General features: G+C 44.8%; 1 protein-coding gene across 24 annotated transcripts in view; it reads left to right on the forward strand.

The window, feature by feature from the left end:
• Positions 1-14,759, forward strand: part of DCUN1D3 (defective in cullin neddylation 1 domain containing 3) — a 39,422-nt gene extending 24,663 nt beyond the window's left edge. For 22 of the 24 annotated variants that reach the window (XM_045460451.1, XM_045460445.1, XM_045460438.1 and 19 more), the window contains 2 exons: positions 7,182-7,717; positions 9,470-14,759. In XM_045460451.1, coding sequence (XP_045316407.1) covers positions 7,287-7,717; positions 9,470-9,953 — 915 coding nt within the window. In that variant the 5' untranslated portion in view covers positions 7,182-7,286 and the 3' untranslated portion in view covers positions 9,954-14,759. Of the gene's footprint in view, positions 1-222; positions 2,575-4,940; positions 5,329-7,181; positions 7,718-9,469 lie in introns of those variants that run through there. The other 2 variants (XM_045460456.1, XM_045460455.1) reach the window with 2 other exon arrangements.
• The last annotated feature ends 1,854 nt before the right edge of the window (positions 14,760-16,613 follow it).

Below are 16,613 nucleotides of genomic sequence, written 5' to 3' on the forward strand. Positions count from 1 at the left end.
AGAAAAGAAAATTACTCCGTGGAAAGCTGGCTGGTCTTAGTCATGTGACCTAAGATTATTTTATAGAAATATAACCAGTTGGTTTATTTTTTTTTTAAGTCCCCCCCCGCCCCCAACGTCTTCTTTAAGCCCTTTTCTTTTCATTTGCGCTTTTGAGATTTGTTGATGTAGAAAGTCATGTGTTCCTATCCAACCCTAACTGGAAGTGCTGTCTTAGCTTGCTGCTGTAGTACATTTTAGGACAAAAAGTCTTTTAAAAGCATGAAAATAGCAGCAGACGGGTCTCGTTTGCTTTGGCAGAGGGAACAGCTTTCCCTCCCAAGTAGCTCTGGGTAAGACCTAATCTCCAAAGGTGATCTTGTAAGGCCCAAGTTCCAAGTGACAGCAGGCGACTCTGCATTTAAAGTACTCCTTCACTCTTAACCTCCTTGTTATTTTTGCAAGTTTACTTTCTAGGAAGTAGTTTACAAATGGCCACCGCCCATTTCCTATCTTTTTCTCAGGTCATTCAGCATCTGTAGCTGCCAGGTGGGATCAAGAGGCTCTTGTGGGCTTCCTTTGAGACTCCCAAGGGGGGGATGGTTTCTGCAAGTACAGCGCATTAGCCCCTGGCAGTTGGAGAAAAGCTGTCTGAAGAAATCGTGTTCTCTGGCCCTTGGGTGTCTGGCATATATAGTAAGACATAAAAACATGCACCCAGCTGGCTCCACAGACTGATGAAAGTTGGAAAGGGGTTTCTCATTGTCACTATATAGAAATACCAGCATTTGTCAGCGGTTTCTTGCTTCTGAATAGACACTAGATGGGAACAGAATGGGATGGTTAAATCAGACTGGTCCCTACTCTCCAGGAAGTCTCAAAGTAGATTGCAAGTGCCTTGTTGACACTGATTTTTGGTGCCAGCATTTGCCTCCTGTGTTTTAGCTCCTCATTTCACAAGGTTGTTCCTTGGGTGACAGGCTCCCCATTAGCAGCCAACACAGCATTCCTCTGAGTGAGCCTTCCTGACCCAACCAGCTGCAGCAATGAGCCAGCTCGCTCTGGTCTGTTTTCCATATGCCAGGACCTATTGCTGACCCTGAAGAGATCAAACTAAGATGACTACAGAGAGGCAGACCTGCAAAAATAGTATAATCTTTCACCCCTTATTCAGACTGGAGTAGCCCCCGCTTTCTCTCTCCTCCTTTACGACTTCTTGTCTTATTTTCTCTTGGGTCTGATAGGCTTGGGCAAGAGAGAACTGTTTACTAAGCAGTCTTGCAAATTTTGATCATTAGCCTCTTTGCATGCCAAAAAGTGAAGGTGGTCCCAGAACATTAAACTTGGAAGGACTAGTCTAAACTCCTCATTTTAATGTTGGGATCACACAGACTCAGCGAGGTTAAGTGACTTGTTCAATGTCCCACACTGCTTAGAGATACCAGACCAGACCCAAGGCTTCCTGGGGGTTTACTCTGTATCTCTGGTACACTTAGGTGTTGCTAATGTACCCATCTCCATGGGAGAAAGGTGTATCTTTGGGACACGTCATAGCAGAGAATAGTAGTGAGGCCAGTGATGAAGAATGGAGAGTGTAGAAATCAGACTGCCTGGATTTGAATCCCTTTTCCTTTGTAGACTGGCTCTGGGACTGGAGGCCAAATCCCTTAAACTCTTGAGTTCTCTTCTCTGTAAAAAGAATTGTAGTATCTTCCTCATATGGTTTGTAGTGGGTTAAATGTGACAGTTACTGTGAATCCCCTCAGTACATATGTGTAATTTAAAAGATACCACTATTACTAAATGTTTTAAATCTCCTTTCCACATGGACCAACCAGATTGACCCTTTGACTCTTGACTCTTTCCTTTCCATGTGGTGTTTCCAGTCATTTAAAGACCAAACAAGACCCGCTTCTCTGAAACTTTCCCACAGGGTGAACTTTGGAGTCTGACAGGCTGGTTTTATTTCCTAGTTCCCCTGCTTAGTAGTTAAGAAACCTCGGTTTGCTCATCTGTAAAAACTCTGACAAGCTCTAGGTGTCTGTGAGGTCAAAGGCGGATGATACATAGGAAGCGTGCAGCCCTGTGCACATCACACACATCACTTCCCCTTAGTCAGCCCTCCACCTTTCTTTCCGTAACACTAATTCACACACCTCTCTCCTTTTCCTGTCTCCAGTCACCCTGTGTCCTTGTGTGGTTTAGCCCGTCATGGTCATTATCTTCCATAACAGGTAGATAGTAAACCTGAGAAGACCCAGGGACTTACCTGATCTCGCTTCACGAAACTGCCTACAGGATAGATCAGCTCCTGATCCCTCTTTGGAGCCAGAACATCCACAGGGACCACAGCCTCTGGGATCGCCCCTGGCCAGCAGTGCCAGCTCCAGGCATGGGGCCAGGCAGGCAGCCAAGCCCATCCCCATGAACAGCAGCCAGGGCTGGTACTGTGAGGGGGGGAGGGGAGACTAGGGCTGATGTGCAGAGAGGGAGGGTGACAGAATCATTTGGAGCCGAGATTGAAGGAGAAAAGCTGGAGGCTGATTGTGGTCCAGCATAAACTGAGCTGAGAGATAACTGGCACCAATCTTTCAGGTAAACCCCAAAATTATAATTGTGCTAGAAGTAGGTTTCCAGGGGTGTGTGTGTATGTGTGTTTGTTTTTTCTTCATTTTTCTTCCTGCCTTTGCTTTCTCCGTGCCCCTCCTCGCCCCTGGCTCTGTTCAACTCATTAATGCCTCTTAGCTAAAGCAGGAGAGCAGAATCCCTGCAAGAACAGGTTGCTGCTGTGGGTACCTGGGGAGTCCTGCTTACCTGAGCTGCCCCCACCCCCATAAGAGCTGCACTGGCCACTGAAAAGAGCACTGTTCTAGGAGCAGGGAGGCTTGATTCTGTCACTGTCTTTGCAATAACAGCAGCAGTTACGATAAAGGTTAACATGTAACTGAATACTTTGTGTGGGCAGAACATCTATGGATTATCTCATTTACTCTAACTTGGGGTACAGCTGCCCCATTTTAAAGTTAATGCTGACAGTCACAGTTGGTGCCATCACTGTAATTCACATCCAGGTTTGTCTGCTCCAAGAGCTCATCCTCTTTGTTACTCTGCTCCTGTTTTTCCCTTCCTGGAATAGCTCCTTGACCTTGGTATGCCTCCATTTCTTTTCCTATGAAATGGGGATAACCATTTCACAGAGCTACATTTATAGCTATTATAATATCCTACTAAATACACAGTGGTGCTTTGTTGCTGATCAAATTTGCCTCTGAGGGTGCCCAGATTGTGCTGAGGCTGCCTACTTCAGAGGTGGCCGGGATGACCAGCTGGAAAGGCAGTTCCATTAAATTAGTATAAATAAATAGTAAGCCAGAAATCCTGTCTTTTTTAAACCTACAGATCTGGGACTAAGTAGAAAGGGGAAGAAATCTGGAACTGGCTGGAAGCTTGCCCCAGACTAGGGTCGGGGGTAACCATTGGATTCGTGTGGTGTCCGTAGAGCACAGCAGATACCTAGCTTGATTTTATTCAGCGTCAATCACAAGGCAGTCTTATCCTGTGGAGAACTCAACCCTCCAGGTGTTTCTGGGCAGTGGTACATTTGAGCAGGGTCAGTGCTGTGGTTTAAGAGAATTTTTTTTTTAAGTTTATTTATTTATTTTGAGAGAGCAAGAGAACACGAGCGGGAGAGGGCCAGAGAAGGGAGAGAGAGAATCCCAAGCAGGCTCGTCACTGTCAGCACAGAGCCCACTGCAGGTCTCATACTCCTGAACTGTGAGATCATGACCTGAGTCGAAATCAGGAGTTGCTGTTTAACCTAACCGACTGAGCCACACATGTGCCTCTCAAGAGACTATTCTTGAGCAAGACCCAAACATGTGACTCAAGGCAGGGGTAGGCGTCCTGGCTGGATCTGGAAAAGCTGAAGCCTGGCACCCATTGTTCTGATGGGACAAGCTGCGGTTTTCATCAGGTAACCAGATATTACTTTGCTGTTAATAATAATGACCGATAGCTGTCCTATCATTTCTTTCTGGGGAGTGGGGCACTGTGTGGCAGGTACTCTTTATCTGTATTACCTGACTGAATCCTTAACAACAGCTCTGTGAGGCAGATACTATTCTGCCGGTTGAGGAAATAAAGGTTTCAATCAGGATCAGCAATAATAACTGGCAGAGTTGGCCTTTGATTTCAAACCTGGAGCTTTGAACCATGTTGATGGACTGAAACATCACTGCTTTAGGGCATCTCTGGTGAGGCTGAGCCCAAGGAATCTTGACTGCCTGGATCACAGTGGCAGGGCTCACTGGGAGAGGGCAGTGGGTAGGACACCCTTCTTGAGCACTGGGCAGGGACAGTTTGTCATTCTCTTTCCAGTGGCTGATGGTAGAACTTACTCTTCTGAGATCAGTGTGGTGACTTCAGAGCTCAGGACCCATCCATTGGTGGGCTTTCCCTGGGTGCTCTCATGGAGGTGGACTCAGCTGCCCAGCCTAGTGGTAAAGGCTATGTTTCTCGAGCCAGACATACTAGGTCTTCTTTATGTGATGTTGAGTGATTTACCTTGTGCCTCAGTGTCCCCATCTTTCAGTGGGGTTGTGGTGAGCATGTACGAGTTTTAATGTCCATAAAGTGCTTAGTGTAGTGCCAGGCATGCTATCAAGTGTTCAATAATTGACAGCTGCTATTATTAGCTATTAGCCAACAGCTAGCAAGTCCAGGGAGACTTATGACTTTAAAACATCTGAAGTGCTGCCAGCCTGGGACATAGGGCTTGTGAGACTCAGCCTCGAGAAAGCTCTGAGAGCATAAGTATTTTCCCAAGGAAAGAGGTAGATACAAAAGAAGGGGGACCATTGAATAATCGGGGCTGGACTTCCCATCAGATCTGAAAACATTGTGCTCTGGCTTGAGGTCATCAGTTGCCTCTACACTCCTGTGGAATGGGGGCATCTCACAGAAGGGGACCAGAAGGGAAGAAAGAGATCTGACCTTCTGGCACTTGCTGATGGATCATCTGTTTACATTGATTTTCCCCTCCTTATCTGCTGGGCATGTTAAAAGCCTTCAGGTTCTGCTGTGTCAGGTCATCAAAGATGCTCTTATGTGGAGGGCCGTTTGGGTAAATGGGATTAGGGCTTCTTTGGGAGGCCCATCTGTTCTGTCCTTACCTGAAGGCCTAGGCGCCAGGATTTGGAGGAAGCTGGTACAAGGAAGCATCTGTCCCGTGGGGGTGGGGATGAGGGTGAGTGGCCTGGGGTAGGTGGGTCAGACAGAGGCCAGGAAATCCTCTTACTCTGCCAGGTACCCGGGCCTCCCTCTGCAGCAGGAGCTGAGCAGCAAACCCTGGTGAGTCAGCATGCCTGGGAATTAGAGCTGCCAGTCTGTGAGCATGTGGGGTTTGTATGAGTTTGGGCCTTTTGTTTCTTTTAGCACTGTAGTCTTTAGAAACACCAATCTGGAAACCAGACCCTCCACATGGTATAGTCCTGCTTGTTTTGAGATAATTCGGCTCCAACAGTTGCTTTCCTTGCATGCTGGTCTTCCAAGAATTAACCCCTTGCCTTTTAAAATTTTAAATAGCTTGTTCTTATGGCTTATTTGCTGTACTATTAAGGCACAGAAAGACTTAAGGAAACTTAATTGGATCTTTCCCCACACCAAAACCCTTCAGCCTTTCAGTGTTTTTTTTGAAGCCTAAGTGGAACTGCAAGTCTTTTGAGGGCACGTATGGGCATGTCTTTCTGTCAATTTATTCTCTTTGAGGGTGGAGAATAGGACACACCCTGATACAGTTGAGTCTCCGATAACTATAAGAGTGATCCTGGTGGTCATTTTAAACTTGTACATCCAGAATTTACCTGTAGAATTCCTTATGAAGATAGCCCCAAATGTATCTAGGCACTATTTGGAGGAGAGGAAAGTTCTTTAGGTAAAGTTTAAGCTCCAACCTTCCATGAAAAGCACCCTTCTGCCCCACTGCCCGTCTCCTAAGAGCTTTGAATTTGGATCATAAAGGTCCATGAACGCTTCCTAGAGCAGAGCAGGCATGGGACTGACATGGATTTTGGTCCACTTTACCTGCTGTACTTCTGGCTCCTGGTCTGAAGTTCTGTTAACATTGTAACTTTGGTGGCCGCAATTACTATGGCAGGTGGTAGTATTTTACAGATAATAAGTTGTGGCTGGATCTTCTTGTGGACTAGTTAAGACACAGTTTGCAGAGAAATCACCTCACCCCTGGCCAGGAAATTTCTAACAATGTTTTAAAAACACACAAAACACACTTTTAAATAACGTAAGTAATAAACCACCATGAGGAGTTTGTATCAGCGCACACTCTTGTTTTTTAGCTAGCAATTATCCTACTATTTAGAGATTATATTGAGGTAAATCAGCACTTCTTTTAAGATGGAGACCTCCTCTTGGAGGACTGAGCTTGCAGGTCTTCTAGGACCTTCCATTTTAGTGTGGACTTGGCTTGCACTCTACATACAGCCTTGAGGAGGACCTGAGTGGGGAGAGAGAGAAACTGGAAGACCAGGAACCTTGGCATGGAGTACAGGCTTGATGTTTGGCTCCTGTGGGTGGGCAGAGGAAGGGTGGAGAAAGGGCATTTCACTTACTGCGTGAGAGAGTCCCAGAGAGGAATTTGAAGAGATCAGAGACAGATTTTACTTAGCTATTTGGCTAGGACACTGTAGTCTTGACTCCACAAATCCTTTACCTCATCTTCAGGCCATTATGAAACTCTTAAATGTGGCTACCCTTTCTCCCTACTCATCCTACTTAAAAAGAAAATCTGAGGATTTTGACATTAGAAACTAGGAGATGAACTTTTTATTTGCACCTTCTGGCTGAATCCAGGACCAAACAACTTTCTTATGTGATGGCAAGTTGGCAAGACAGATTTCCTCTGGAATATTTCTGGCAAAACTGCAGTCTTCCCTGATGTGTTCTGCACATGAATCAACCTCTTTGTAACCTATGTTACCTTAAGAATTTTAGGAATTTTCCTTATTGATTCTCCATATGTGCCCAGCCCTGCATTTCCAGTGTGAAGGTACAGAGCTTATGGGGAGGTGGTGATGAACTCTGGGTCTCTCATGGTTGGCTCAATGAAAGAGAATGGGGCCCCGGGGCGCAGTCCCTGTACTCCTGTCTCCTTATCCAGTGGTAACTGTTCTCTGATTTTCTTCTAGGTTGGCTAGCTCCTCTGGCTGATGGCATGTTGAGGCACATGGGCCAGTGGCAGCGAGGGCATCTGATCCAGAGGGGGCCACTCTAGAGGCCAGGCCACCAGCACCATGGGCCAGTGCGTCACCAAGTGCAAGAATCCCTCATCAACCCTGGGCAGCAAGAATGGAGACCGTGACCCCAGCAGCAAGTCACACAGCAGGCGGGGTGCAGGCCACCGCGAGGAACAGCCACCAGCCTGTGGCAAGCCAGGTGGGGATATCCTTGTCAATGGGACCAAGAAGGCAGAGGCTGTCACCGAACCCTGCCAGCTGCCAACGTCCTCTGGAGATGCTGGGAGGGAGCCCAAGTCCAATGCCGAGGAGTCTTCCCTGCAGAGGTTGGAAGAACTGTTCAGGCGTTACAAGGACGAGCGGGAGGATGCAATTTTGGAGGAAGGCATGGAGCGCTTTTGCAATGACTTATGTGTTGACCCCACGGAATTTCGAGTGCTGCTCTTGGCTTGGAAGTTCCAGGCTGCTACCATGTGCAAATTCACCAGGTTAGTCACAAATACTTAATGTCACCAGGTGAGCAGAGGAGGGAGAACGTACTACTGGGCAGTAGTGCCCAGCTGGGGTAGAACTGGGTTGGCTTCTTAGGGTTTTGGGTAAGTCTGTCTTTTTCTGACTGATTTCTCTAAAGCAATTCAGCTTTGCCTAAAGTTAAGCGAGGAATAACCCACGTGGAGCTCTGCTGCCCAGCCCCACTGCTGCCCCAGACGTTTATCTCTTCTTTCACTCCTTCACTTGTCGTTTCCCTCACTTCCTCACTCACTCGATACTTACCATGCACCTCTCCTGTGCCAGGCGCTGTGAGTGCCAGTTTGGGGAGCACCTTTGGTGTCTGCTTCTGTCACTGCGTGAAGCCAGTTGCCCCTTCTAGCTTTGCATACATGCCCCTTAGCCAGCATGCGCACCAAAAAGGACAGCGGGCCCCCGTGACCAAGCAGTAGTTGTGCACATCTCCATGGTCGTGCGTCCCTGTAGAGGTTGTTTGTGGGGACGGAGGGGCAGGGTCACCTCAAGGTGTGGTTTCCAGAGCACTGGGTTATAAATAAGAAGTGACTTTGAGATCCGCCCCCCACCTCCACCCCCCATTTTCCAGCCCCTGGGTAGATTACCCGACAGACTTTAGATGCCTTATATCTTTAGCTGATACAGCAATCTCTGAGAAGATGATCAGTGAGAAACCTTGTTGGAACCTAAAAATGCTACATAGATATTAAAAATACATATTCAGTTTTCGTGTTTTTTTTTTTTTTTTTTTTATGTTTATTTGTGAGAGAGAGAGACTGTGCATGAGCAGGGGAGGGGCATGCACACGTGCATACACACACACACACACACACACACACACACACACACACAGAATCCAAAGCAGGCACCAGGCTCTGAGCTGTCAGCACAGAGCCCGACATGGGACTCCAACCCATGAACCATGAGATCATGACCTGAGCCGAAGTTGGACACTTAACCGACTGAGCCACCCAGGCACCCCCACAGGTTTTTGTTTTTTTGGGTTTTTTTTACATTTATTTTATTTTTGATAGAAAGAGACAGCACAAGTTGGGGAGGGGCAGAGATAGAAGGAGACACAGAATCCAAAGCAGGCTCCAGCCTCCGAGCTGTCAGAACAGAGCCCAACATGGGGCTCGAACTCACAAACCGCAGCTGAAGTCGGACGCTTAACCAACTGAGCCACCCAGCCGCCCCAGTTTTCATTTTTTAATAACAGAACTTTGGCCTCTGGTGGCAGAGTTACCTAGGTTTATCCAGAATCTTTGACTCCAAAAATCTCCCTTGGCAGTCACCAAAAATATTCCGAAAACAAACAACCCATGGAGAATCAAAAGGAAAGCAGGAAGACTTCCTGTCTGGGAGGGGAGTCTGCAGCTTAATTACTACTGCCAAATGGGAAATAGGGCATTGAGCAGGAGCCTTGAGTTTCATCTTTGGAAAGATGAGTAAGTGAATGAATGAGCCACTATTAGCTGTCTACCATGTGCTAGGCACTGTTAGATGCAGTTGACACGTATTAACTTGTTTAGTCCTCACCAAACCCCTAGAAGTTAGGTGGTAATCTCACCATTTGACAGATGAAGAAATAGGATTAATTTAATTAGTGGAGGAGCTGGAATTCAAATCCAGGCCATCCAGACTCAAAGCCATGCTCTTAATTACTATGCTATATTGCCTCTCAGCAGATGATAGTGTTTACAATTATTAATTGTGCCCCTTCCTTCCTGTTGCAGGAAGGAGTTTTTTGATGGCTGCAAAGCAATAAGTGCAGACAGCATTGATGGGATCTGTGCACGGTTCCCTAGCCTCTTAACAGAAGCCAAACAAGAGGATAAATTCAAGGATCTCTACCGGTTTACATTTCAGTTTGGCCTGGACTCTGAAGAAGGGCAGCGGTCACTGCATCGGGAAATAGCCATTGCCCTGTGGAAACTAGTCTTTACTCAGAACAATCCTCCAGTATTGGACCAATGGCTAAACTTCCTAACGGAGAACCCCTCGGGGATCAAGGGCATCTCCCGGGACACTTGGAACATGTTCCTTAACTTCACTCAGGTGATTGGCCCAGACCTCAGCAACTACAGTGAAGATGAGGCCTGGCCAAGTCTCTTCGATACCTTTGTGGAGTGGGAAATGGAGCGAAGGAAAAGAGAAGGGGAAGGGAGAGGTGCACTCAGCTCAGGGCCCGAGGGCTTGTGTCCCGAGGAGCAGACTTAGTGGCTCTATCCCAGGAGCAGCAGCAGCAGCCGCAGCAAGGATCTGCCTGCTGCTCTGTAGCCAACTGAGGGATTGGACCTTTCTGGAAATTACTGAAGATCCAGATATTTTCTACTTTACACCTTTCTCTGCCTTGTATCTGAAAGGGCTCTAAAATGCTGTATCATGTTTTAGGCACTTTCTTCACTTTTTGGTTATTTTGGTTATTTCTTTTTTTGGGGGGGTTCCCCCAAAATATTTGAACCTGGCTACATGTTGTGTATCTTTTTTTTGAAGCCTTCAGATAGAATAAGCCTGCCATTTCTTGCACAAATTAGATTTTTTTTTTTTTTTTTTGTGGGGGAGGGTATAGAGCAGGGAGGGGGGAATGGGATGGTTAGGTTGAATTAACATTACAAGATGATACAGTGCCAGATCTCAGTTTTGCATATTCTGTTTTTCAGGGCAGGTCTGTACTGTGTGTAGTGCTGTTTACATGGTTGGATTTAGGTTATAATAATTATTTTAAAAGATTTACACAGAATTGAATAGCAGTGTTAACTGTTAACCATATTGCATTAATTCCCAGGCGATTTAAAGCTCTTGGAGAGCCAAGGCCAGCCAAGAGCATTTGTAGTCTGGTGACAACCCCCTTTGAAGCTAATTTATCCGAACCCCTTTTCTTCACTTCTTGCTCATTCCTTCTTTGACCTATTTCATTTCATGTTGCATTTATCCATCAACATGCTGCACCTGTCAGTCAAGTGAGCAGTTTTTTTTATACCACATTGTACTGAGAACCACTTAAGCATTGAATGCAGAGAAAGCAGTGCTACCTCAGTTTTGCTGGAAGTAGACTTTGATAGTTTTTTTTTTTTTTTTTTTGATGAATTTTCTGTATTTTCATGTTGTAGGTGAAAATACCTTTTTTTTTTTTTTTTCATTTGCCTTGGAGCCAAAGTTTCTGTTCCTGGTGGTCGGAAAACTGTGCCTGCCGGCCAACTGACTTGAAGGAAAACTGTGGTATGGAGCTCTGCTTGAATTTTTTTTTTTTTTTTTTTTAATTTTTTTTTTTTTGATTATCATCAGCTTACTTGTCTGGCAAGTGCAGAAGCCTGGGACTGGCCTGAACTCTGCCAAACAAATATAGAAGTGTATTTAATAGTTAAACTTGTGCCCTTTCCCTTCTTGCTGCACCCATGTTGTCACTTAATCCCCAGGAGTTATTTATTACCTTCTTTGTTAATGTCAAGCTCATTTGGGGTAATGTGATAACTGTTTAGGTTTACATGACCCTCCTCTCTTTTTCCCTACCCCCAAATATGTATATATACATATATAAGATATGTATATATTTTACCTATATAAAATATATATATACACATATATGTATCTATATTCCTTTATTTCTTTGCCTGCTAAAACTGGCCATAAAAGAGGGAGCTGCCTTCAATATATAAAGCATAAGAAGAGTGCCAGGGAATGTCATAAATGGAGGCTTTTGAATCTGAATTTGGACCATTTTCACTAAAGAGAAGATGAATTTTCTCAGCCCTTTCCTCATACGAGGGAGGGCCAGTTCCCCAGACTCCTTTACGTGCTTGCTCCATAAGGTCTGCTTTGGCCATACTGCCACACGGGAGCTGACTCTGGTCCTACCCAGTTTCAGTAGAGGGTCCTCTTGTTATTTTTCCATTTAAAAAAACGGCCTCAAAAAACTGTACTGGAAGGGTGGGTGGCAGGAACTTGTATAGTTCAGCTTCCAACACTTTGGAATAGATTGAAAAGGGAATCTTTTGAATAAAAACTTTTAAAATATTTATACTCTTGAGATAATGAGAGTTTGTCTATTAAACATTTGGAGTTTTCTTCCCTAACTACTCCCATCTGCCTCCCAGGTATGTTTCTCAGCCTGGGCAGAATTTGCTTATTTTGAGTTCCTTTATTAGTAGCCTATGGCTCCAGGCTCCCATCTTTCCAAAGAGGATTATTTAAAGAGTTTCTGCGGTCGATGTTTTCTAAGATTGACAATGACCTAGGAAATGTACTTGGGGGCTTGATTTTTTTTTTTTTTTTTAAAGCCCCTAAACCTTACAGTTGCTTCTTCTAGAGGGCTAGAAGGGAAACTTTCAAATCAGCCACAGCAAGTTAGCAGTACTGCTGGAAAGCTGAAGAGGGTCTTAGGCCAGATGTCTGGCTTTTGTTCTAGCCTAAGACACAAGTTCCTTGAATAAAGAGAGTTTTTAGGGGCCCATTGGGTTTTGTGGGCTCAACTGTAGTCAGGGTGCCCAGACTGAGGTCTTAAAGGGGGAATGCCTTTTTATCCAGCCAGTCTGCGACCTCTAGTTTTTCCTGATTCTGGACTGGGTCAAGGTTGAAAAGGGAGAAAGGCAGGCTGCTTCTCCTAGTCCGGTAAGGCTCTCTTCTTAGATGACAAGGGTGTATGGAGAGAAGTGCACAAAAGAGGGAGGCACTGAGGATCCTGAGGACTCTGGAGAAACTGGATTCCTTTCCCAGCCTACAAGGTAGCATTCCATGCATGAGGTGTACTAGACTGGGTGGATTTTGTAAATTAACTATTCAGCCTCCCCACCCCCCAGAAAAGGGCCAGTAAAGAAATTATTTTTGGTTATATTTTTAATGATGTATTTGTTACAGATATGCAAATGAGAAACCAGAAAAGGGAGCCGTTAGGTAAGGACTTAAAGGGTCCTTCCAGGTTTGACTTCATGATGCAAGGAATTCAAGCTTCCACAGTAGCTCTGCGCCAATGTTTGACTACAGGAAAAGCAATTTTGCAAAGGGATCGAAGATGGGTGTGTATGTAGGATTTGTAGTCATTTCTGGGAAGTGAAAGGTCTCTGGTCCTTTTAACCTAGAAACAGGTTTTCTGTTTAATGGGTGAGTAATTGTGTGGAAGAGGCCAAATGCGTGCCCCTCAGGTAAGCCAGTGCACTCTTCACTTTAACAATGTAACACCAGGGTGGTGTGAAGAGGGGCAGGATATGGATGCAATTTTGAAAATAGGCAAATATTTGAGGGTAACTACAATACATTGAATACGTATTGGGAAATTCTTGGTTTTCAGCAAATGGCTGAGTTTGTGGTTAGTGATTAGAAAGCTGTATGAGATGAAGTGTTGCTTCATTGAAATGCTCTTCCCCCATCCCTGCCATATTTGAATGTATCATTAACTCCACCTATTGTAATGACTTTGCTGTGCTTCAGCTGGTTGCCTCAACAGTATTTCCTCATCTGTGCCAGATGTGCTCACATCTGTGAGATGTGAGATAGGTCCCAGACACCATGTCTACCCTTCCGATAAGAAGTATTAGAGCTGGGTAAAGATCCCAATTTCAACCAAGCCCACAGGCCCAAAGAAATCCAACTGAAAATGTACAGGGCAGTGTTTTTGACATTAAAACTTTCCTAAGGAAGGCACAAACTAGCCTTCTTAGGAAGAAGGGATTAAGCCACAAAGTATTTAATCAGTCTTTGAAACAGTCTTGATTTCCCAGAGGCTGATGCCAAATTCAGCCCTCATTGCTGGAGCCTGTAGGATGTGGGACTCCATAGTTCGTGTGATGGCCTCAAATACTACACACTATGCCAAATTGCATTAAACAATAGTGGGAAATTACTGGGATAAGGACTTGGGTCTAAAAGTTGAAGAACCAAAATATCCGTATTTAGGACTTTGGTTTGCCACATTTAAAGTGAAGCCTTGAGTGTAGTGAAGCCCAGAAGTAGACCCAATTATACAATTATAAGGGCTGGAGAGAAGATGCTGCTAGGTTTGTTTTGTTTTAGCTGCCTGCTTTCGCCTTTTTCTTGTGTCTCTAATGTTTGATTAGCGATGACTTGAACATCTTGGCAACTGACAAAGGTCTTCAGTGGTGGACTCTAGCAGTATCTTGTTTAGAAAGGACTATTAAAAGTACAGTATGTTGAGACTCACTTGAGGACATTCACATTGATCCTCAACTTACTCCATAATCTGTTTTTTGAATCTTACAGGGTGGTTCCCACTCACCCCTTTTAGAATTTATTCCTATAAGCTGTAATTATAGCATATATCCAGTTTAATCTGGACTGGGGGCCGTGTTTTAGTGAGGATCTGCAGGTGTTTTTTCTTACTGAAAGACAGACTTGAGCACTGGTTGCAGACGCCAAGATGATTTATATAGCCTTGAGTAACCGTCAGGTACTGCGGCATCACATCCTCCCTATTCCTCTTGGAAACTAAGCCTGCTTTCATAGATACCTTTTTCCACCATGCACCTTCCCTTCTTTCAATATAATCTTGGATAATGCCAAAGGAAGCCATTCAACAGAAGCACACCTCCCCCCCACCCACCGCCCCTGCCATTTATTCTGGGGGAAGTGTCTTCCCTCTGACTCTGGTCCCCAGCCCCGAATCTGTAATAAACTCCTCTTACCTGTTGCACTAATGAATATAATTCTAGGTTTCAAAGGGGGAATTTGAAGCAATAGGCAAATGGGGCTTGGATGAATTGGTCCTACAGATACCCTGCCTTAACCCACTGAGGTGATGAGTCCACTACTCATGTGACCCTCCACCTTTGTGGATTCCTCTTGGTTTGTGACCAGTCTGTCTGTTTCTTGAGGTTGTACAAACTTGTTGACAAAGGTCAATACTTTTGTTTGTATTCTCTGCACTGTTGCACTCTCCAAATGGCCCCTTGAATATTTTTAACTTGTTACACACGTTTTGGTCTTTGTCTACATTTTTCTTTTGATGTTTTTGTTTTTTTATTTGAAAGGTTACCTGCTGTTGGATTTAATAAATTTGTTTACTTGACTGTTGACAATTGTGAGAGAGAAAAAGACAAAACAAAACAAAACCAGTGACTTAATTCTGGGGCAAGATTTACCCACCAGGAGCCTCTTCCAACGTGATATTGGATAGCAGTTTCTATGCTTTGGAAAATAATCCAGATGGTACAGGATCCTCAGACTTCAAACATGGATGTTGACTTCCCACTCACAAACTTAAAGGCCTTTAGGTCATAATACTTGTAGGCAAAAGGCAAATGAGTCCTCAGAGGGCCACTACTTAAATAGTCTTACCAGAACAACTGATTTGGATTCCCATGAGGAACAAAAAGTGAATGTGAGCACTGTGCTAATGGATGGCTCCTACATCAGGTTGGCAGTGATTAAGGCAAAGGAGACCAGCTGAAACTGTCAAGTGCCACTGCTGTGTGACCTTTGGCAAGTTAGTGAAATTGAGTTTCCTTATACTCATCTGTAAACTCAAGAGACTATTTCCATCAGAGTGTTAGGATTTAAAAGTCTTTATAAAAAGCACCTAAATCACGTAAGTTTAAGGTTTCCAAAAGGATGTCAGGTGAGTAATGGCAAGGAATCCAGAGAAGAGGAGATGGGGGGGTTGGCATGATCACACATGACCTTTCACAAGTCACTACCCCTCCTGGGGGCTTAACGTCCCTCTGTGCCAAATTGGGGGTGGGGGGATGGGAGTGCTTAGACTAACATGATCCCTGATGGCTCTCTTTGGCTCATACGTCCTAGAAGTCTGATTATGGTAGACCAGTTATGACCCTTAGCTTCCTTTCATTGTATTTTCTGTCTTGTTATTGTTTGTATTCAGGAAAGCTATTGGCCAGCCATCTTACTCACTTCTTTGATGGAGGCCCTAATGACCTTCCTAAAGATTTCCAGCCTCATGTTGGTATCTCCTAAAAATAAGTAAGTACAGTGGTGGGACTAGATGTGCTTTTGTTTTTCCTTTCAGTTGGAAAGGATTTGGGAGTCATGGCTACATCCTCTAGCTAGGGACAGGGTTATAGGGTTTCCTCAATGAACTGGAATTTTTTTCTTCTCTTACCCTTATTACCAAGGTTAGCATCAGATGGAGGCTGGAAGGAAACCTAGGGGAGGAGTGGTGACTTTTTTCCCCTCACTTAAAGTGCATCTCCAAAACATGTACTTATTCCCCAGTTAGCTCTTGGGCTTGTGTCTGCTGTGCTTTGGCCTTTCTGAGGTATTGAGCCCAGCCAGGGCCTTAACAAACAGAGGTTTGGAGAATTACACAATGAAAGATACTGATTTGGGTGCTTATATAGAGCCTGGAGCTATTGAAAGTGTTGTTATGGTGCTATACAGCTGTATAGATAATATAGGGCTAAAATCCAATTTATTTTTTGATGAGGGGCAAGCAACTTCTTCACACCAGAGATGAGCTTAACTCTGCATATAGAATGGACAGTTCGTAGCAAGAGAGATACAACAGAAGGTAGTGCTAAGGGTCCAGAGACGTACAGAAGAGTCACCCTAGCACTGGCCTCTTCTCTCTTCTCAAATCCAGTTGCCAAAAACACATGGCTGGGTTGCCTCTAGAAGTCCTCTCTTAGCTCTGGGTTTTGATCTAGGCTCAAAAGGGTTAGTCTGCCTGGAAAGGAAAGGTAAGGGAGCCAGCCCAACTTCTCCCATTTCCTTTCCTTTGCTATGACTTCTCAGGAGGCCCTGTCTTTTGAAAGCCATAAGGCTCTTATCTGGGCTTAATATTCTTCCTATGTAATGTTCCAACCTTGATTCTCTTGCCTTAGGGGTGCTGAAAAAGTCCCAGTGAAATATGGCAGCAATGCAGTCAACAACAAAGCATCTGACTGTAGTGTTGTATAATCCATGCTGATG

The sequence above is a fragment of the Leopardus geoffroyi genome, chromosome E3 (genome assembly GCF_018350155.1).
Source record: "Leopardus geoffroyi isolate Oge1 chromosome E3, O.geoffroyi_Oge1_pat1.0, whole genome shotgun sequence".
Classification (NCBI taxonomy): domain Eukaryota; kingdom Metazoa; phylum Chordata; class Mammalia; order Carnivora; family Felidae; genus Leopardus; species Leopardus geoffroyi.